This window comes from Aricia agestis, chromosome 19, assembly GCF_905147365.1.
Source record: "Aricia agestis chromosome 19, ilAriAges1.1, whole genome shotgun sequence".
In the NCBI taxonomy this organism is placed as follows: Eukaryota; Metazoa; Arthropoda; class Insecta; order Lepidoptera; family Lycaenidae; genus Aricia; species Aricia agestis.
The window spans coordinates 11,251,402-11,273,281 of NC_056424.1; the positions used below are offsets into that span (position 1 = coordinate 11,251,402).

The 21,880-nt window shown below is 34.8% G+C and overlaps 1 protein-coding gene across 13 annotated transcripts in view; it reads right to left on the reverse strand.

Moving 5' to 3' along the window:
* Positions 1-9,671: 9,671 nt before the first annotated feature.
* Positions 9,672-21,880, reverse strand: part of LOC121736712 (ankyrin-3-like) — a 58,187-nt gene continuing 45,978 nt past the window's right edge. For 6 of the 13 annotated variants that reach the window (XM_042128080.1, XM_042128086.1, XM_042128089.1 and 3 more), the window contains 7 exons: positions 21,635-21,730; positions 14,944-20,620; positions 14,733-14,854; positions 13,693-13,850; positions 12,095-12,251; positions 11,800-11,905; positions 9,672-11,058 (listed from right to left, as the gene is read on the reverse strand). In XM_042128080.1, the coding sequence (XP_041984014.1) occupies positions 10,998-11,058; positions 11,800-11,905; positions 12,095-12,251; positions 13,693-13,850; positions 14,733-14,854; positions 14,944-20,620; positions 21,635-21,730 (6,377 nt within the window). In that variant the 3' untranslated portion in view covers positions 9,672-10,997. Of the gene's footprint in view, positions 11,059-11,330; positions 11,374-11,799; positions 11,906-12,094; positions 12,252-13,692; positions 13,851-14,732; positions 14,855-14,943; positions 20,621-21,634; positions 21,731-21,880 lie in introns of all 13 variants that reach the window. The other 7 variants (XM_042128093.1, XM_042128084.1, XM_042128096.1 and 4 more) reach the window with 4 other exon arrangements.

A 21,880-nucleotide genomic window follows, 5' to 3' on the forward strand; every position in this document is an offset into this window, starting at 1 on the left:
TTCCCTACAACTATTTTTTTTATTACTATTAAGCAATTTTTTTGTAAGTAGCTTCATTTTGATAAGACGAACAACAATTTTATGAGATAGAAAGGATTCATACTTTGATTTGATGGTCCTAAAATATGGATTGTTCTATTTGTTGAAAAATGTTATTTTTAAATAAAATAACTATTAACCTATCAATATACAAAAAGTCAGCTGGTTAGCGTTTTAGGGTTTTAGCCTTTACGGACGGAGTCAATCAAGTTTTGTTGATTACAGAACCCTAAAACGGAAATAATGAAAACGTATAAAATCCTTTCTTTAACTGTAAGCTACCACTTTCGAGATTTTTCGCAAATAAAATTGTTATTCGTCTTATCCAAATGAAGCTACTCACAAAAAATTAGCTTGATAGTAATAAAAATAAATTATTCTAGGGACCCGGACTATGTGCTGTAGCAAATCCCACTTGATAGACAAATACCTACAATGAAAGAAAGAGAAATAAACACAAGACAGTGTTGCTATTTTTGTCTGATAGTAAGCGTAGAGTAAATAATTTTATTGATTAGTGACGGACTTGGCGGGGACTCTACCGTGCCCCCAGAATAATGTTATAAAAGATAATATTATGTTTTTCATAAAATATATTTTTAACTGCGGTTCAAAACGGTCACTGTGCCATTGTAAACTTGACAAGTTAAAACAGCGTTTTTGTTTCTCATTTTGGGTAAATGTGTTGATTAGTTTATAAGTTCATACGTACATATTATAGTTATCCCTTCACACTTTTGCTCTTTGGTCTAGTCGGTTAATAAATACCGAACTTGTCAAACCTCACATATTACATAGATAATACAAAAACAGTACCTAATAGTATAAGGTTTCATCTTTTTGGTCTAGTTGTTGTAAGAATGTCATAATAGATTTTTTTTCTACAATATTCTTGTTGAAATTACAAAAAATATTTTAAAACTTAGGTTATATGGCATCTTTATAATAAATGACAGAAAAAAAATCATACAAAAGTACCATTTACATGGTTTATAATGCCATGTCTAATACGATTAAAGGCGGCACTCAGAGAGTTTTAATGATAACTAAACGTTAAGAGGAGTCCACACCGCTGTTTTTCCATACAAACGCTGTCCCCTGTTTCCTCCCTGGATAATGCCGGTAGAGTTATGATTTTTTTCCTAAATATCTATGGCCACTATTAGCATGTCCCTATGTTTTCTTCTTTTTCATAATTTTATTATTAATAAAGATAAGAACGTCCAAAAACCCAAAAAATGGCAAGATTTTCCTCTGTGTTCAAACACCCAGAAAACAAAACTGGCTAAAATATACAAAAAAAATAAAACATAGGAACACAGCTCAAGCCTTGCTTTAATTCTTAATGAAAAAAGTACTTAAATCGGTTAAGTTTTAGAGAAGGAATCAGCGGACAACGAATCGAAGATTTTCTGTTCTTTTATTAGAACTTTTGTCGTGTTGTCTCTATCGCGCTCTGCGGTGGGAGACTTGAGATTGGTGAGACAGCAATACATTTTCAAATACCTATTTTCAATTTCTCTTGCCCCTTGTGTATCCTCTTAATCAATGAAGAGTTTATCAGAAAATGTATGGAGATTATGTCAATATTTTCAAAATTTTCATCACTCATTCATTAATCTCTTTTGAGGAGGTAATCTGAGGAAATAAAAAATTTGAGGAAATAAGACTCAAAAGGTTTACCAGAAAAAATATCCGATACAAAATATTATGCCATAATATAATATAAGTAGCTTAAGTTGAGAATGATTTGAATGAGAAATCAAATGTAAATTTAATTTATTCAAACGATTTCCTGTTTGAATTATTTTCTTAATTGATATGAAATATTTTTAATAATATTTTATTTTGATACCGTTACATTTTGTAGCTTGAGTGTTTTTACATTTTTATACGTTTTAGCTTACAAATATACAGTAATTGCAGCACATTAGTTAATATCGTTTTCAAACAATCTAAAGTACTATTGCTTAAATGCTTCTTAAAGTTAAGAGATTATATGATATATAAAATGTACTAAAGAAAGGGATTTGTGTGTTTGTGTGTTCTATGTTTGGCCGAGTGAGTGAGTTTACCGGAGGCCCAATCCCCTACCCTATTCCCTTCCCTACCCTCCCCTATTCCCTTCCCCTCCCACTATTAATTAATTCAATTCCCTCCCCTATTACTCAATCCCTTCTTAAAAGGCCGGCAACGCACCTGCAGCTCTTCTGATGCTGCGAATGTCCATGGGCGACGGAAGTTGCTTTCCATCCACCCGTTTGCTCGTTTGCCCCCTTATTTCATAAAAAAAAAAATCATATATTGTAATCAAAGTTTCATACATACCTATTTGGTTTACGCCTAGCTGGTTGGTGTTTTAGAACACACTTTACAATCCGATACAAATGCGCTTATGTGTTCTACATAAGTATGTTTTTTCAATATTCAAAAAGTCATCGCATATAACATCAACGATGAATTATAATATTCTTGTCTTACACGTTTCATGTTAAATTATATCACTCTCTTTTATTAGCTTTATTGATGCGAATACAATACGTTCTTAATTTGAGCAGCATTTAAGTATTTAGTGGCAAGACTCCTAGAGGCTTCTAACAAGACTGTTCTTATTTATTCTATTTATTCTTGTTTTGTTTTGTACATAGCAAAATCTATTTATTTACTGTAACTAGCGAATAGTGAGAATATTAGTAAATTACGCACATTAAAATGCTTTTTGTTAATAAAATATATTAAGAAAAATATTGTTTTTATTTTAAGTTTAAGACCTCCTTATACAATGTGTTACAAAAATAAGTGATAATACTTTAGGGTGTGTACGTGTTCCTTGTAGAGAGTTCACTGTGAAAGTAGCAGCGCTGAAAGACGATTTTTTTTCACTTTTGTATGGGCAAGGGCCCGAGCGTCACGAGTTTCCCCATACAAAGGTGAAAAAAAATGTATGAACAATCTGAAAATTGTTCAAAATCTGAATCTTGTTACAATCTTGGACTATTTTGTCAAAATCGCGAACAGGATTTCGAGATTCAGGATTGATGGCTTTCAAGATTGAATCTTGGAAAATCACTCAAGATCTTGGTGGAATCTTGATCTTGCAAGATCAAGATTGCATTCCCTACGCGCGACCGCTTGGCCATACAAATCACAAAATTTTTTTTTAACTTTCAGCGCTGCTACTTTCACAGTGAACTCTATATAAGGAACACGTATTTACACGGCCTAAAGTATTATCACTTAGTTTTGTTACACCCTGTAGACTACTAGATGGCGCCCGCAATTCCGTTGCGTGAAAACTCGTTTATCGCGCGGAAACCGTACATTTTTCCGGGACAAAAAGTATCCTATGTCCTTTCCTGGGACTTAAAGTGTCTCTATACCAAATTTTAACAAAATCTGTTTGGGCTTGAAGAGGTAACAGACAGACATTCCCATTTATAATATGGATGAGTGAAAAGAAAAATAGGAAGACAGTATGTGTATGTCACAGAGCACGTATAAATTCGTCCATTGACCTACCTTTACGTGTCTCTTTCAATTGCAAATATTATGTCCATCTTATAAAGTTAATATACCTAGCGGAATAGAGCAACAATCTCGAGCTGTCAAACGAAGCCAAAATTGCTTTTCATCTGTGTGAAAAATATGTGTACGTATACATTTACACAAGCATGATTGAACATGAATTTTTTTTTTTTTTAATCTTTTTATTTTACAGAGGCTTTTAACACTCAGTGTTAATGTCAGCCTCATAGGTGAATACAGTGTTCCCTACATAAGGGACAGATCCAAAAAACTATATAATTTTATTGCCTCTGGGGACAACGGCTCCGAAAGTACACTATTGATCCGTCCATTGTGCAGGCAGCCAAAGTCACCTAAGAGCCTTGATCTTAGCTCTGCAGTCCGAGCACACTCCAGTAAAACATGATACAGGTCTTCCGGCTTGTCGCACACATCGCAATTAGGCGAAGGCTTAATTCCAACCAAGTAGCAAAATTTATTTGCTGGAATGTGCCCAGATCGTAATCTAAAGGCTGACACCAACAACTTTCTCGATAAATTACACGAAATAAACCAAGGCTCCCATACTGGTTTATTCTGGATGGTTCCGTACCAAACTCCAACACCTCTTTGTAATTCCTCGCCGAAATGGTATTCCCATTTCTCGAGCGCCTTTTCCTTAATCTGATGACGAAGCTCATTTACAAAAGGTTTAGAACAGACCACGGGACCATCCATAACTGCACTCTTGGCAAGCGCATCCGCAGTTTCGTTTCCAATTAAACCGACATGGGCAGGAACCCATTGCAGTTTAATTGAAACTTTTCCAGAAACATGCCGGAGTAAATCCAAAGCTTCGAAGGCTATCGGAGAGCCACGTTGCTTCGTGGCGCACCGACGAAGGTGTTGGAGAGCACTTCTCGAGTCTGATAAAATAACTATACTGTTATTGTTGTTCAAGTTATTAACATAAGTTAGTGATTCCTTAATAGCAAGAAGTTCAGCAGTCATTATATTATTATCTCTATGTAATTTAAACTTCTGTGAAACGTCTAATTGGGGATCGAAGAAGGCAGCTCCGACACCTTGAGTACATTTAGAGCCATCCGTATATCCGTAACTTATAACAATCAGAATAATTATCAGATATGAATTGCAAAAAATAATTTTTAAGTTCACAATCAGATAAGCTCCGTTTTGGAGCCATGTCGCCAACTTTATGTACAATGAGTTCTTCGACATCTATTGAAGACACCCATGTGTTTAATGAATACGCCTCTAACTTTTCACTTACATATACATTAATATTACTCCATTCAGAGTTAATTTGTGCTAGAATTGGGAGATTAGTATTCCTAAAATAATTTCGTACTAAATTTAACTGATCTAAAGAATATAACAAATCGTTGCCTAGTCTAGACTTAAATTTAAGCAAGAACCTACTCGCCAACACGTACCTACGTATATGTAAGGGAGGAATGGAGAGTTCACTCTGCATAACAAACACTGGAGTGCTACGTATAAAAGAGCCACATATTCTCAACGCTCTGTTTTGTAGAATATCGAGCTTTTTAAGATGTGTTTTAGCACAACTACCATATATAAAGCTAGCATAGTCCAGTCGGCTCCTTACAAGAGAAATATAAAGACGGCGAATATATTGAGGGTGAACTCCCCACGACCTACCCGATAGAACTTTTAAGACGTTCAAACATTTATAGTTTTTAGCACACAATTCATTTACATGAAGACTCCATCTTAAGGACGAGTCCAGCCATAAACCTAAGTATTTAACTTTATCCACCACGTTAAGAGATGAACCGTTAATCTCAATATCAATATTAAAACTTCTTCTAGTTCTATTAAATACACAAATATTAGATTTAGATACGGATAATTGGAGACCAATACTATCTAAATAGTTAATCACGGCCTTTATAGCTAACTTAAGAGAGCAAACTGCTTCTAGAGTATTACCATTTACAACTGTTTTGTATAACACGAAATCATCAGCGTATTGGGAGTTATAAACATTATTATTTACAATAATTCTAGAAATACCTCTAGTTGCAATATTAAATAAACTAGGAGAAAGGGGGTCCCCTTGAGCTAGTCCCTGGTTTGTACATCTAATTAATAATGCTACTACTTTACTTAGATCATCTAAAACAATTGTACAACGACGATTAGACAAAAAATTAAATAAATATTTACAAATAAAATTACCGATTCCAATTTCCTGCAAGATATGAATTAATGCAGTTATATTTACATTGTTGTAGGCATTCTCAATGTCTATGAAGCAAGCGATTGTTGGCTCTCTTCTGGCAAAACCTAATTGTATATGAGATGTAAGTAAAGCTAGGTTATCAACACAAGATTGTCCACGTCTAAAACCAGTCGACGTGCCGGGAAGGAGGCCCTGGCTTTCAATAAACCACTCCAATCTTCTTAATAGAATCAAATGGAATATCTTACACGGACAAGACATTAATGAGATAGGACGTAATGAGGAGGCAAGAGTGGGATCCCTTCCCGGTTTAAGAATAGGGACTATTTGTATGTCTCTCCACTGATCAGGTATATTACTTGACATTAAAATTAAATTGAAAATTTTTAAAAGCATACACTTAGCATTATTTGGAAGATAATAGATCATAGTATATGATATATTATCCATTCCTGGAGATGTATCTTTCTTTTTTAAACAGTTACGAAGCTCCGCGAGAGTAATGGGTGATTCTATAATGGAAGGTTGTCTTTCTGGCAAAGTTGGCTCCTGCTCGGCAACATAATCAGGGGTCAAGGAATGCAATAGCTTTTCAGCATTAAGAGGATCTACAGTATCTCTGCGTCCAGTGTTGCCTTTGATCCATCGCATCTTTCTCCACATAACGGATGCTGATGTTTCGTGGTTGATACTGGAACAAAATTCTCTCCACGACTTAGATTTTTCTTTTCTTATAAGTAATTTGGCTTGGGATACTTTGTTTTTCCATAGAAGCAAATTAGAAGGTGTAGGATTACGCCGTAACTGCGCCAATGCAAGACGCCGTTCAGCAACTGCCTTTGAAAGATCATTATTCCAATAATGTTTGGGTTTGAAGTTTGATGTGGGGTCTTGACAAATTTTAATCCAAGGGATGTGCTTATCAGCCAAATATTTAATTTGATTTGTAAAACTATCATAGCTCGTTTGGACATCATTCACCTCTTCATGAATAAACATTGTCGTTCCTTCTTTAGTATATTCTACCCAGTTAGCTGCTTTATAATTTCTTTTTTTAATGTATCTGTTCGTTTTATAAAAACCACAACTTAACTTTAACACTAGATGATCACTGCCTAAGGATTCATTTGTAACCTGCCAACTCATATTGACAGCAATGTCCGTGGAAGCAAATGATATATCAGGCGAGGTTTTTTGAAGGCTACCGTTAACCACCTTCACTCTAGTAGGCGCACCGTCATTAAGACATATAAAATCATTTTCAAACATAGCTTTATAAACAGCTTCACCTCTTCTATCGGACTTGCAAGACCATAGAGTGTGATGCGCATTAAAATCTCCGATTATAAGACAACCTGTTTTGAATGTATTGAAAATCGCATCCCAATCCTGTTGACTTGTAGAAATTGAAGGCGGACAATACACAGCAATCACGTGCTTTAATGTAGGTACGTTAAAAACTTCAATATTGATTATCTGGATATCGGAGTTAGAAATATTAGAAACTCGTTCAGAATAGTTTATTGATTTATGTATTATGGCGCACAAACCACCATATGAATCGTCTCTGTCTGCTCTCACTATATTATAACCAGAAAATTTCAGGCTTACACTAGATGAAAGCCACGTTTCACTCACAAAAGCCATATGTATTTTGTCTTGTGACATCAAAAGTTCAAAGTCACTGGCCTTACGTTTTAAACTGTTAGCATTCCATTGAAAAATGTTGATACCGCTGTGTAAAGAATTGATATTACTGGCCATTATTGTTTCTTCCCATAAACTTAAGCACCGTCTCAAAATTCAAATATTCTTGTAAAACATCTACTACTTCGGACCAGAAAAATTCAATCAACATTTTAAACTTATCTTTTAAACTTCCTTCTGCTACAAAAACTTCTCTTATTTTATCTAAAATCCTTTCTAGCAAACGTTTCCTTTCCTTACGATTAGTACTAGAGCTAGACTTTTCAACTTGCTTATTTTCAGTATGAATTTCAGCACTAGTTATCTGAAATGTATGAAAAACATCCTCGTCATCGCGTCTGACGTCTAGACTTTTTTTCCTTGATTTATTTTTGTTCTTTTTCTTGAACTCAGTTGTGGTAGACGACTCTTGATTAGGCATCGAAGAAACACACTCATCTAATTCCATAATGTCATCATCACTATCATGTAAAGTTTCAACGGCTGCATAGTCGCCAACAGTAACATCTCTGTAAGTGGGAGCCGAAGCCCCGTCGGTCCTGGCGTGGGAAATAATAGGTTTAACAAAAAGCATCTCGGGTTCCAATCTGGTCGAAGTCTTATTCAGTGTCTCTTCCTTCAACTTATTTAATGCAAACTTATAAGAGCACATATGATTTCCCATATACATCCGAATATTTCTTTCTTTCTTAAATACAGGACAAGCAGATTTCATAAAAGATAAGTGATTCCCTTTGCAGTTAACACATCTATAACTTTTCGTTTCGCAGTTTTCATGTTTCCCGCTACACTTAGGACAAATTGGGGTCTTAGATGGACAAATCTGATTGACGTGACCGTATCGCCAACATTTAGAGCATTGAGTCACAGGATACATGTAAGAATCTACGGCCATTCGACACCCATAAGCTTTTATAAATTCTGGAAGATTTGAACCTTCGAACCCTATTCGAACGGTTTCAGACTTTATCCATTTACCATCCGAATCTTTACGTAACAACCTCTTAATGGATAAAATCTTCGTGTCACATTCGAAAATCTCTTTCAATTCCTTATCTTCTATATCAATGTCAATATCCCGGACCACGCCATAACAGTAATGCAACTCATTAGTATTTCTACAAACCCACTCATAATCCTGTGTAATCTTATTATTCAGAAAATTGTTTGCGTCTAGCTCGGATTTAAATTTAATTAAAAGTTTGAAAGGACTTTTATATTTGATAGTTTCTATGCCCTGGATATTGTATTTAGCCAATAGTTTTGCAAACGCTAACTGCTTCGGTAGAAAATCGGTCTTGGCGGTTATAGAAACTTCAAAATTATTACGTAAATTAGCTGGCGGATTAGGTGATGCAGATGGAGGGGTTCTCTGCAGGTTCCTGCGCTTATATCTCGTGACCAGTGTAAAGCCATCATCAGCTAGCGGCTCTGGAGAACTACCTGCTAGTCGCCTTTTGTTGCCTGGCTGCAACATCGCTTCACTTCCAACATCGTCGAGATTATTATGACCTACTGACATACCTGCATCATCCCACTCTAAGTCTACCTCTCCTTCATATTCTCCAGATTCCAGCACTATTATGTTAACAGCCTCCGCAGCCATCTCATTGAGTGCAGGCTCCATCGTACCTTCTTCCTCAGGTTCACTCATAATTACAACACAATGCGGGTAGATCGAAAAAAATAATAATACGAAAGTTTGTTAAAGAAACAAAACTATTCACATAAGTTCACTTTTAATTTGATAATTATTAATAATTATAAACGAAATAATCATACTTCAGAATATTTAAACTCGGAAACAAAAAAAAACTCGCAAATATGAAATGAAAATTGACGTCACAGAGATCGTAACACGGAGCGCGTCCGAACGTGACGGGCGCAAACCCAGACTGAACATGAATTCTATGAGATTAAATTGTCAACGTGCGGCACGTGCCGACTGGACGTCAAAAAAAGAGTGCTGCTGTCATGTATCACACGTCTCTTTTTACCACGCAGTGTTACTGATAGTGACATCTCTCTTGCTCAGGCCTTTGTTTCTCTATTCCGCTATGTATATTAACTATATGGTCCATCTATAAGCTATCTCGTTTCCACAAGTATGTTATAGCAAAAATCTTATTTGTGAACAAGAGCAACAAGCTTGATCTAATATTTACAGACCAAGATATAATCAAACAACAAATTATATATGAGACAGCATTTTATTTAATGTTCAATAATATAGTTTATAGAATATGTAGCAATATTACAAATACAACGTGAACATTGTCGCAACACAACTGAACAATACGACAGCAATGCGGTAACATTAAGCACATTGACTTTAAACGAAATTTTCTATAAAACTATCCACACGTCGAAAAGAGAGAAGAAGGATAACTGTAGGGTGTCCAGGGTTAGACAATATTATTGATTTCATCGTTCAGATGGATTTATTTGAACGCGCGGTTTGGCCGCTGCACCGCAAGATCCAGCCTTTTGGGTTTTTAAAGAGACTTCGATAAAACAGCGAAAAGTAAAAGAAATCATGCGGTCTCTTTCCCTCGCTCTTTTGACGTGGTGACAATTCATCCTACCCACATTTTCGCGCGGGTAAATTTAAAATCGCTAATGCGTATTATAAAACCTAACCATCTTCAGTCTCAAACCTTAAAAAGACGTAGTTAGCCTTAAATAAATTTATAGTTTATAAACAAATCTAATAAACAAAATATTGCAAAACTAAATCTAAGTTTAGGAGGTACAATAAATTAATGTCTTAACATTTAAATTAAATAATGGAAGTCATAACGATGGTCTAGGACGAAATAATAATTAAGATAAATAAGAAAAAAAGTGAACTTATAACGAGTACGAAAAGTTCTTATAAAAGCATTAGCTAGTCCACATTATTTGTACCTCTATCTAACTACTTATTTGAGAAATTGTGCAAGAGATGAGACCCGAAACCATCCAGATGGAAACCAACAACAAATGCTTGGCATTCTGTACACGAGTATAGACGTATCTTAGTCCCCAGTAACATATCTACTTACATTTAACGCTTACAAAATAGTCAATATTTCTACAGTGGGTATTGAGTAAGCAATCAGACTAGTAAGCTAAGCACACTATCAAAGTTATAGGTCGAAGAGTAATTGCGGACCAGTGTCGAGTTTTCGACGGCACAGTACAAAAGTGAGTACCAAAATACATCCAAAATGTTTCATAACACCAAATGACGGTTTGATATATTTATCACTATATACCTATAGAAGTTAATGATATCTAGTTAGTTCACGATTAGTACGTCCGGTATAATCGTTTCCTAAAATATTTGTCTTACCTACAACCGGTTAGGGTATTGTAAATAAACTCATCGTATAAAATAATAGACGTTCAATATTCACAGATACGTAAATCGGCAAGGAACAGCAAACGATGCTTATATTTGCTAAGCTAAAGCCGATAAAACTTTACGAAAAGTTGTTAACAAATCATGTGAAAATAACGAAAAGGCTAATCGAATTTATTTCTTAGGTGAGTGCTCCGAGCTAGATGATGGAGATTTTGCAAGCGTCGTCAATGACCTGGAAAAAATTTCGATTTTATTATAAGACATAATTTATTATATAGGGCATAACTGCGTTGAAATAACAGTTCTTCTACCTACTCGAAAACCTAATGGATTAAATAATTACTAGGTAAAAATCCAAAAACTCTCACCATGCTGTTGAAATCGTAATGACAAAAGAAAAGAATCCAATACACACATAAATAAAACCCAAAAAGCATTTAAATTGGTGACAAAATCATAACATAATGCAAAGAAGAACAAACAAATACAATGTAAATAGTGTACCTATTTGTCGCTTTTTTCTTGCGAGTGACTTAAACAATAGCAGCTGCAAGGATAATATTTGCATTTTAGTTGGTACTTCACAAACGATTTGGGATAAAAATCATAAAATTTATGAACAAGCAAAAAGGAAAAAGAAACAGTAATAATACAATAGCAGTTACAAAAAATTCAAAGATGTTGAATACAGTAACAAAAGCATGATCGTTAGAAGCGGAAAAACAATAATAAATTGCTATTTAATCACAAATAAAAAATACGATGCTCATAGTTCATAATATGGAGGTGTTATTAAAAAGAGGTAAGTGATTGTTAATAGGATTAATGATAGACAGAGATTGTGAGATAGAGAAAGCTCTATAGACAAATAAGGAGATGATGAGTAATAAATATCTAACAGCGATTAAATTTGTCAAGTCAACTCTACCACCAGTTTCAACGTATTCCAGAACCTGTTAGTTGATGTAATTACCTTCTCTGTGCTGGTACGGGCAGTGACGGCTGCGCGGTCGGGGGAAGAGACGCTGGACAGCTCCCAGATAGAGTTGGTTGAGATTCTTCTTCTTCGTGTCTTTCTCCTAACAATGAACAATTCAAATAAAAATCTTGCACTGTAACATCATCTGAATTATCTTTTATATACGTGATTATTATATCATTGCCTAATTGCACCCAGAGGAACAAAAACTTTGCAATTTCATGTAATTTAGACCCCTATTTATTAATATATAATGTATATTATTATATATTAATAGCACGATTCCTACCTCTTGTTATCGGTGTATCTCCAATATAAAACGTAGCAGCAGGGGCTTCGACAGTCACCTCCCTCACAGAGCCGTCGCCACTTACTGCGCTCAAGGTATCTGTACTATCGAACATAATAGTGCGCTCCTTTGCCTTTGGCGTACGACCATCAAGTTCCTGAAAAATGTTTTTCTCATAAGTATTAAGGATTGATTTGTTCTTGCATAGTCAATATTTTTTTTCATAATTTAGGTTGTATCACTATTGTTTATTAGCGTTAAAAAGTCAGTAAATCATTCGATCATATTATTATAAAAGTGAGAAATATTTTTATTACTATGAAGGCCTAAAGTGAAGCGACAACAGTCGAACTACGACGAGGTAAACTCTCTCTCTCTCTCTCTCAAAAATAGTACATTGGTTTAATGTTAATAACTTACTTTTAAATTCTAGTAAAACTAAATGTATAAAGTTTACTTTGCCCAATGTTAGGCAAGTCCAAACCAATGTAGTATTAAATGATGAGAAGATGAATTTAGTAGACAACACTGTATTCTTAGGTATTACAGTTGATAGTAAATTACAGTGGGGTCCTCACATTGTTAATCTTGCAGGTAGGCTTAGTTCTGCAGCATATGCAGTCAGAAAAATTAGGGAAATTTCTGACGAAGACACGGCACGATTAGTATATTTTAGTTATTTTAATAGTAGGATGTCGTATGGAATCCTTTTATGGGGAAACGCTGCCGACATTAATACAATATTTGTGCTGCAGAAGCGAGCCATTCGTTCTATTTATAAAATGTCTGCTTTAGAATCTCTGAGAGATAAATTTAAAGAAATTGGTATTCTAACTGTTGCTTCTCAATACATTTTGGATAATGTAATATATGTTAGAAAAAATATAAGTAAATTTAAAGTTAAAAGTGACATTCACTCTAGGAATACTAGAAATAAGCACAAGCTAGATATGCCGGTGATCAAACTTAGTAAAGTCAGTAAATCTTTTAAAGGTCAATGTATATGCCTTTACAACAAAATCCCAGAAAACGTTCAAAATCTTTCTATTAATAAATTTAAAAAAGTAGTTAAAGAACGTTTGTGTGCCAAAGCCTACTATAAGGTCAATGATTTCATAAACGATGGCACACCTTGGGAGTAGGATGGCTTCTTGCAAGGCTACTTCTTCATTATTATAGGACTTACAATTATGTATGTGGATATTGTATATAATATTTAGTTACAAAATTGTAAACTTTATTTTAAAAGGTTAATTTTTTTCTCACTTTTTTTGGTAAAAAAGTGGGCCCCGTGCGAGTTTCTTACGCCGGTTCTTCTCGCCGGGTTAGTTCCCGAACCGGTGGTAGTCATCATGTAGGACATTCTGAAAACATTTATTTTAAATTTATTCAGAAATAAAACAATTTTGATTTGATTTGATACATCTACTCAGCAGTGTATTAAGCAATTTAATACACTGCAATTACCTGTAGCAATTTTTTCCAATTTAATCAGTTAATGTTGTAAATTGTAATATGAGTCATTCGTAAATTTTGACATAATATGCACGCAAGGTTTACTGACTTTTTAAATCAAATATTAAAAAATTTGCACCCACCAATCTTTCAGTATCCGAATCTGGTTCATGGACTTCGTATTCCTGTGAGTAATGTTCGCTCGTGGACTGGTGTTCTAAGCTCTCCATTTGGACCGCAGTCACTGGGTCCATGGTGTCCAATGACGATACCATGGTATTGGACCCTGGAGGGCGTACCGCTGTTATCTTTCTGATTAGTATCAAGCTTGGTGGGATCGCAGTTAATACTTATAAGCTATAATACACTCTTATGTTTTCTACATTAGTTTCGTGTTCAGGTATTTTACGTTTTTTTCTATTAATACTAGTTTTTCTAGCTATTACATAGTGCTTTCATAATAAAACGCTTGTCAATGTGCGGGCTGTGCCTAATTATTATTTTTCTTAATTTGATAGTCCATAAGAGTGTACTTTTTTCTAATATAACACTTAGTATAAGCAGGGATCAGAGCATCTGCAAAATTAATCAATATTATTTACAACATTTAGCAATACAAAAACTGTACATATCAGTCTATTATATTTTTGACATGTGAAAGCTTAAGAGAACATTTTGTGTGCTGACATTTTTAGTAGCTTTTAAAGAAAATTCATTCAAAGAAAGCCAATAGCCCAGTATTTTAGCTTTTAACATTGATGCTATTTTACAATTTTTTAAAAAACAAGCTCGCACTAAGCAAAATGCAGAAGTAATTGTAAGGTAGATAAAAATAGAGAACAAAATATAATATAGTATGTTGTTTTTGTAGTTTTATATCTACCTGATAAATATAATAATATAAGTAACGACAAGATTATTAACCATTAAAGAATTTTGAAGTGCAAAGTCTAATTTCCACTACACTTATATAAGCTTGCTATGCTAAATTACTACACATCTATATTTTTTCAATTTTTGTTATGGTGCATCACCTGTGTAGGATGATAAACGACATATCCAGTGGATCATAAATTTAGGACACTAAATTTTCAGACAACTATTCCCATTACAACTTCAAGATGTAAAGCTAATTTAATTTTTATTTTATTAGTGCAGCTTAAGACATTTTATCGTAACTTACCTCCTGAAGTTAAGCTTCCTGTCATTGGGGTATCAACTTCGTAGTTGAACGTTGCCCTGGTTGCATTTGAGCTTGTTGCCTCAAGGCTGTCAGTACTTCCTAGCATCAGATCTGCTCGTGCCCTAAAGTTCAAATAAGAAAAACTTATCAAAGTCTTCTATTCATATTATTAACTTTTAAATGCCTATTATGTTATTTGAATAAAACTTACCGACTGAAGCTCCCAGACGAGCTCAGTTCTTCGTCTTGACCACTCCAAGACCCGCTAGCTGGATCTGTAAATTGTTTACCGGAAATAATACTGTGAGCTACCGACCTCACCGATGAGGGCGATAGTTCACGGACAGCACTGCTCTCTCTAGATAAATCTAAATCTTCAAGCCTATCTGATGACATCGTAGCATGCCTTGAAAATGATTGCACGTCACTATCTGAAGGGTACCTTTCGATCACAGTTACCAGACTTTCTAGTTCGGAAGGTTGTGAGGCTAATGAAGATGACATTTCTGAACCTAATGACATAGCACTTTCATCACCATGTTTTGGTTTGGTTGGTATATCTACCGCGCCCTCAGTATCAGTGCTTTTCACAGTTTCAGACACTTTTTTCCCATCAACAAATTTTTGCTGTATAACAGTAGTTGTTCTCACAACTTCTACGACCCCAGTATCCGTAAAGGATTTCGCTATTAAATACTGGTTTTGTTTTTCTGATTTCTTCTCTTCTTCCTGATCTAATAATTTCATCATTTCTTCACAGTCTCCAGGTATTGATTCAGCTGATCCATCGCTTGGTGCTGAGGCACAAACGAAAGAAGTAGACTTTTTGCATTCTTCTTCTACAGAGACTTTGTCATCTGCCTTTTCTTCCTCTGGTTCCGGAACAAAGAACGCGCCTTTATCGTCATACTTTTTTACGGTCACCACTTTTGGTTTATTTGCATATTCTTGCATTCTTTGTTCGAGTGCTAGCTGTTGATCAATAAGTTTTCTAATAGCAGCTGAGTCTGCCAGCAGCCTTTGCGACGGGCTACCATAACTTCCTGTTTTTTGTGATGGACTTCCACTTTTTTGTGATGGGCTTCCGCTCTTTTGAGAAGGGCTGCCACTTTTTTGGCCCGGGCTACCACTACTTTTTAAGGGCGGACTACTATCAGAACTGGTATCATAAGATCGTTTCTCTTGTTCGAGGAAACTTCCGCTAACTACTTTAGGGTCTGCAAGTAAGAGAGCCTCTTTTTGTTTGGCTAATAGTTCAGCTTTTAAAGCTTCAAAACACGCGGACTCGAGTCCTTCAAATTCTTTAAGACTGGATACTGATATATCATCTCCTTGACTTTTACTTAAAATGTATCTTCGCGGTAAGGAACCATTTAATGAATCTTGCGATGACGACGAGTTTTGTTGGTACTGTTCCATCAGCATCCTTTCCAAATTTTCAAATTCTTGTAGTGAACTTATTGATATGTCATCATTTTCACCCTTTATTCTAAATCGCATTCGGGATGCCATTTCTGATTCCGAAAGACTTCCGTATGAATTCCTAAAACTACCAAAACTTCCAATCGATTCTTTTTGTGAACTAAGGCTACCTATTCTACTGGCATCAAAATCAGTCATTTCTTCTTCCTTTATATCTTCTAATGGCACTCGCTCATAATCATACCGCGGATCTCCTTCAAACTGCATTTGAATCCAACGTTTACCAGCTTCAATCTCTGCTAGTTCTTGCGCTTGTAATCTTTTCTGATCAATTTCATATTGTAATAATTCCTCGTCAGACAATGATCCGGAAGTACTACTAGTACTTTCTTGTTTTTTAGAAGCTTTTGACAAATATTCTTCCACCTCCGTATCATGTCTTTTTACATATTTTTGAGATTTGATTTGAACACTTTTACCTTCTGGATCGCTTTCTTGAGCTTCTCTTGCCACTTCCTCGATAACGACAAAGTCATCCATCTCACTTGGCTTATCTACGATTTCAAATTCATCACTTGTAGGTGATTCCTGTTCCTTTTCCAAAGCATGCATCGTCCTATCTTCAGTTGTTATAATAAGTTCGGATCTACTGCTTTCAGTAACTAAATCTGTGTTTAATTCTGGTGTTTCAGATATATCATACATATCGTCTATTATGTATTCTCTGCCATTATCTGTAGAAAGTGAACTTTGACTTGGGGCGGATAAAGGTGTATGGGGTGTAGATAAATGCTCATGTGTTTTAAGACTTGAAGTAGAACTTTGCTTACTATCTAGGAGGCCTTCAGATGATTTAGTTACAGACTTTTCAATTTTAGTTTTTGGTACCGATGAGTCACTTTTAGATTTTAATATCAGATCTTCATATTGCTTGGACCCAACTGGAATAATGTCACTTTCTACGTCTACGAAGTCTCTTTGCCTGGGAGGTTTTTCTACAACGGGAAATGGAATAGCACTTACATCCGATACAACTTTTTTAATGCATTCTTCTTCCAAAGTATCGGTTTGCGGTTTATGGCTGCTAGGGAGACTTTCATCCAAGACTAAAGATTTTTTTACAACAGTCACGCTCTCATGAGATGAAGTCTGTTCGGGATCTTTTGTTTTGATCCCCCTTTTCTCTATTTCTTCGTATTCTTTAGAACCAACAGGAATAATCTCACTCTCGATATCTACCATTTGTCGCTGCGGTCTTTCAACTTTTGTAACAGAAAAGGGAACAGCTCTTTCAGAATGAACAGATACTTTAGTCATGTGGTCGTGTGCTTCTTCCTTATCAGATTCCAATTGAGAATGAGAGGATGATATATCTAATTTAGATATTGATGATGATAAAATTTCATCTGTTTTGAACTGACTTGATATTGTCGTATCAGAGCCTTCTTTGTCTTTTAAAGAGTCGTCATCAAATTCGACACTTTCGGAATTACTATCCCCGGGGAAATGCTCTGGTATTAATTCTTTTGGCTGAAAGCGCATTTCATGAGATCTTTTCATCTTTCCTACAAGTTCTATGCTGGCATTTTTTAATTCATCATCCTCCCCTGACATTTCTTCATCACTGCCATCCTTAATCTTTTTTAGGATTTTATCAGGTTCATGTAGAAATTGTTCTACATATGTGCTACTTTCCATTAATTCTTCTTTCAATTCATTGGCTGAAGGTACAAGTGTTTCAGAGGCATCAGAAATATCTATACTAGCTACATGACTAGAAGCATCTGAATCCAGACTTTTCATACTATCCCTTGATGCAAGGGAGCTACCAGCAGTAAAGTAATCTTTTGATGTTCTCATTGACTGAGTAGATATATCTTGACTAGTGAGAGCAGTTTCAAATTCTGTTCCACTTTGTGCTGTCATCATCACTTCTATATCAGAAGATAAGGGCCTACTTTCCGAATGTTCAAAACTATGATAGTGACTTTCACCTGAACTTGACCAACCTTCTACTTCGGAGGCTGATCTTCTTTCTACAACCCCTAAATGAGATTTTATGTGTTTCTGTGTCCGTAGTCTAACTTCTGGACTACCCTTCGATGATAATAAATCCTTGTCAGAAATAGCAGTTTCACTTTCAGTTTCTAATATGGAATGTGGTCCGCTATCTGAAATTATCGAAATATCACCTTCAAGAGGAGGGCTTAATTCTTTTTGGTGAACGGTATCTTTATCCTCATCTGACAATGTTGTTTCTTCCTGGGAACTAATTTTTTGGGACGCACTATCTGAAATCTGACTTTCCAATATCCTAACTGTATTTTCATCTAGTTCTCTTGTTTGATCTTTTTCTGGTAGATCTTCTGATAGTTGGGGTTCCTCTGTGATTACTTCTGGTTTCTCAGGACTTATTAGTAATTTAAATTGAAATTCAGATGGTGATTGCTTATACTTTATACTTCCATCACTTTTTTCACTAATTAATTCACCTTGAGCAGCTTCGAGAGACTGCTTAACTTCATCAATGGTTTTTTCTAAAACTGTCAAATCCGCAAGTTGTGGAACAGACTTAACTGATGAAACATCAATTTTTTCTGACTCTAATTTCATTGCATGAAATTCAGCAGAAGACAGGTCTGTATCATATCCACTGCTGCATATATCTTCTGTGCTTTTTTCTTTCAAAAGTTTCATTTCTTCTCTTTTATGCTCAGTTCCAGTTAGAAACGCTGAATCTGCTTCAGTTGAAAATTCTGAAGGATGCAAAGTTTCAGCACTTACAGTTGAGTCTATTGATTTTTGCATTGCCTCACCTTCATGTGATTCTAAAGATTTAATCATATATTCAGTATCTATGCTTTCACCTGATTTTATCATAATATCTTTTGATGTTATACTAAGATCTTCTGATGTTTCTAAAGTACATGGAGACATATCCGTTTTGGTAACTTTTGTAGACACTTCATATTGTTGAGAAACGCATGGTTTGGCATCAAGTACTGATTCATTATCAGAAGAAATATGATAAGCTTTAGAACACGAGGTTACCTGAACTTTAGAAACATCAGTTGCTCCTTCATTTATTTCTGATGTCTCCCTTGATATTTCTAATACCTGATCCTGTAATTGTTCATGGGGCAATTTTATGGGAGATTTTGCAAACTTATCTTTCTTAGGAGTGTCAGGTTTTTCATCATGGGGTAAATCAGGTACAATTTCAGATTCTGATTGCGTATCTTGACTACCGGTTCGACTAAATGAACTCTTAACTGGCGATGTTGATACTTTTATTTCTTTTATGAAATCAACTTCATAAACTTCATCATCTTTTTTAAATGATTTACTTTTGCTCTTTGGGCTAGCTTCAGATGAATCGTGCTTATCTACTGTTTCACTTTTAAAACTTGGAGCATCAGAACTAAGGTCATCATGTTCTTTGCTTTCAATAACAGATTCTTCTTTATGATGTTCAACTTTTGTACTGATTATTTTTCCCCGCTCGGACAACTCAACACTTGACATCACTTCATCTTTTTCTATAATTTTTAAATTAGTATCAATGTATGCTGTTTTACTTTTGTTTATTTCATCTTCATTAATATCTTCTAGCTCTCCTGGCTCTGTAAAATATTCTTTACCCCACTGTTCATGAGATAGATCTCTTTCAGATATTTTTACTTCATGTTTCTTTTTAACAGTTTCGTCTTTTATTGCAGTCATTCTTTCTTCAGATTTTGTTTGCCTACCAGTATATAGACCCTGTTCAATGAATTCTCTTTCTACTTTGATAATTTCAGAGTCATCTGTACTTTTGCAAACTGTCTTTGTTTCAATATCTGATCGTTTGGCAGTTGCTTCGTGTGCTTTTTCCATCTTTTTTTGAGATGTCTCCGTATGATCTCCATCTTTACGAACCACTAATTTTTCTTTTAACTCATGTTCTTGACCTCGTAATTCATGGCTTGTTTCAGTTTTAATAATGAGGGAATCGTCATCTGATGAGGAAACTTGTTTAGTCTCTGTGAAGAATTCTTGCCCAGATATCTTTCTTGTTTCAGTTTCTTTGTGTGACAAGACAGTGCCAAAATCACTAGTAGTCCCAAATTTTGCAATCATATCTGACATTACAGATTCAGGGTCAATATTCTCAAATTTGAGCTGAGAACTTTCTATAGTTTTATGAATTGACGAAGATGAAGTTGATGTCTCAATTCTAGATTCTGAGTAGAATTTATCAGATGATGTAGACTTTTGCAGTTCTTCCATTTTAACAGCAATTTGTTCTTTCTTAATCTGATCAATAACATCGATACTTTTTTCAATTGTCCGATCAACTAGTTCAATTGCCCCAGTTGTTATGGTTGGCTTATCAACATTCACAAAAGCCAAATTATCAGCCAAGTGTTTTGTCGGTGATTTCGGCCGAGTAGCAGTACTCCCCTCTGATGTTTTTACTGTCAGTTCTGCAAAAAAATATTTTCTAAATAATGATTTCTTGAATAAATAACATAACATTAATGTATCAATAAAAAAAATGTTTCAATGTGTCTTTTTATAATTTTATATTCAAACAAGTGTATTATATAATATGGTCGTGTATTTACGTCGATTAAATTGTATTAATATCGGTATTATAGCGTCTATGCCCATAAAGCGCCTACATAATATTAGTTTGAGAACGAAAACAGTATTTACACGAATGAAATGAATTTATACCAAAGTGATGGAAGCAGAATGACCGAGGTGACAAAACGTGACAAAATAATAAAAAATTGGAATCAAAGCGAAACATTACCCAAATTTATAAAAAAATTAATAAATGTTGAATAGAATAAGTTGCGAATTAATGGCTGTGAAAGAAATTTGCCCTAATAGAAAATTCAAAAAAGCGACATTAAAGAAATTATAGTGATTCGTCGTCGATTATGTCCACTTACCTAATGCAACGTAAGGACTCCGCAAGAAAGAAAGTAAAATTTACAGTGCTAACATACATTGGTACATTTTTTTGTGAAAATAGCAACGAATACACGGGATCAATTTTATCAAATAATTATGGAATTATTTAAAAATACGTACTATTTCGACTAATGGTACTAATTTCAATGAATGTGTGAGTTGGATTACTTTGTGAATTATTTCGTAAACCAAGTGCATTTCCCTTTTGAGACACGTATTCTGATTCTAGCAACATTATTATGAAATGGGTGTTCTTAAAATTAAAATGACATGCGATATTGGCTCAAATAAAGAGTGTGGCAAATAAGGATTATATTTATTTCATAACTACTAAATACGAGTAATGAGTAAGGTTTCGCTATGAATCTACCACTTTGCCACTACCAAATGCTTAAGCTTGAATTACGTTACAAATGTTTTTTTTTTTCAAAGTTGTTTATTTTCGTATTTCTATTATGCGAGTATATTGTAACTCTAAATGACCAATGGAATCCATAGTAATACAAATTGATAATTACCACTTTGATGAGCTTCAGTTTCACTAATAAGACTATCGCCAGCCGATGAAGCTCTGGGTGACTGTCGGCTCGTATCTAGGAACGTAGAATCGGAACCTAAATATGAAAGTCAAATTCATATCTTCAAACATTTCATATCATGTAAATAATTTTGTAATAATAATCTCTAATAAATACTTATAGATATAATACTGAATTCCATCCTTCAAGTGACTTGAAACGTGACTGATAAGTAACATTAAAAAG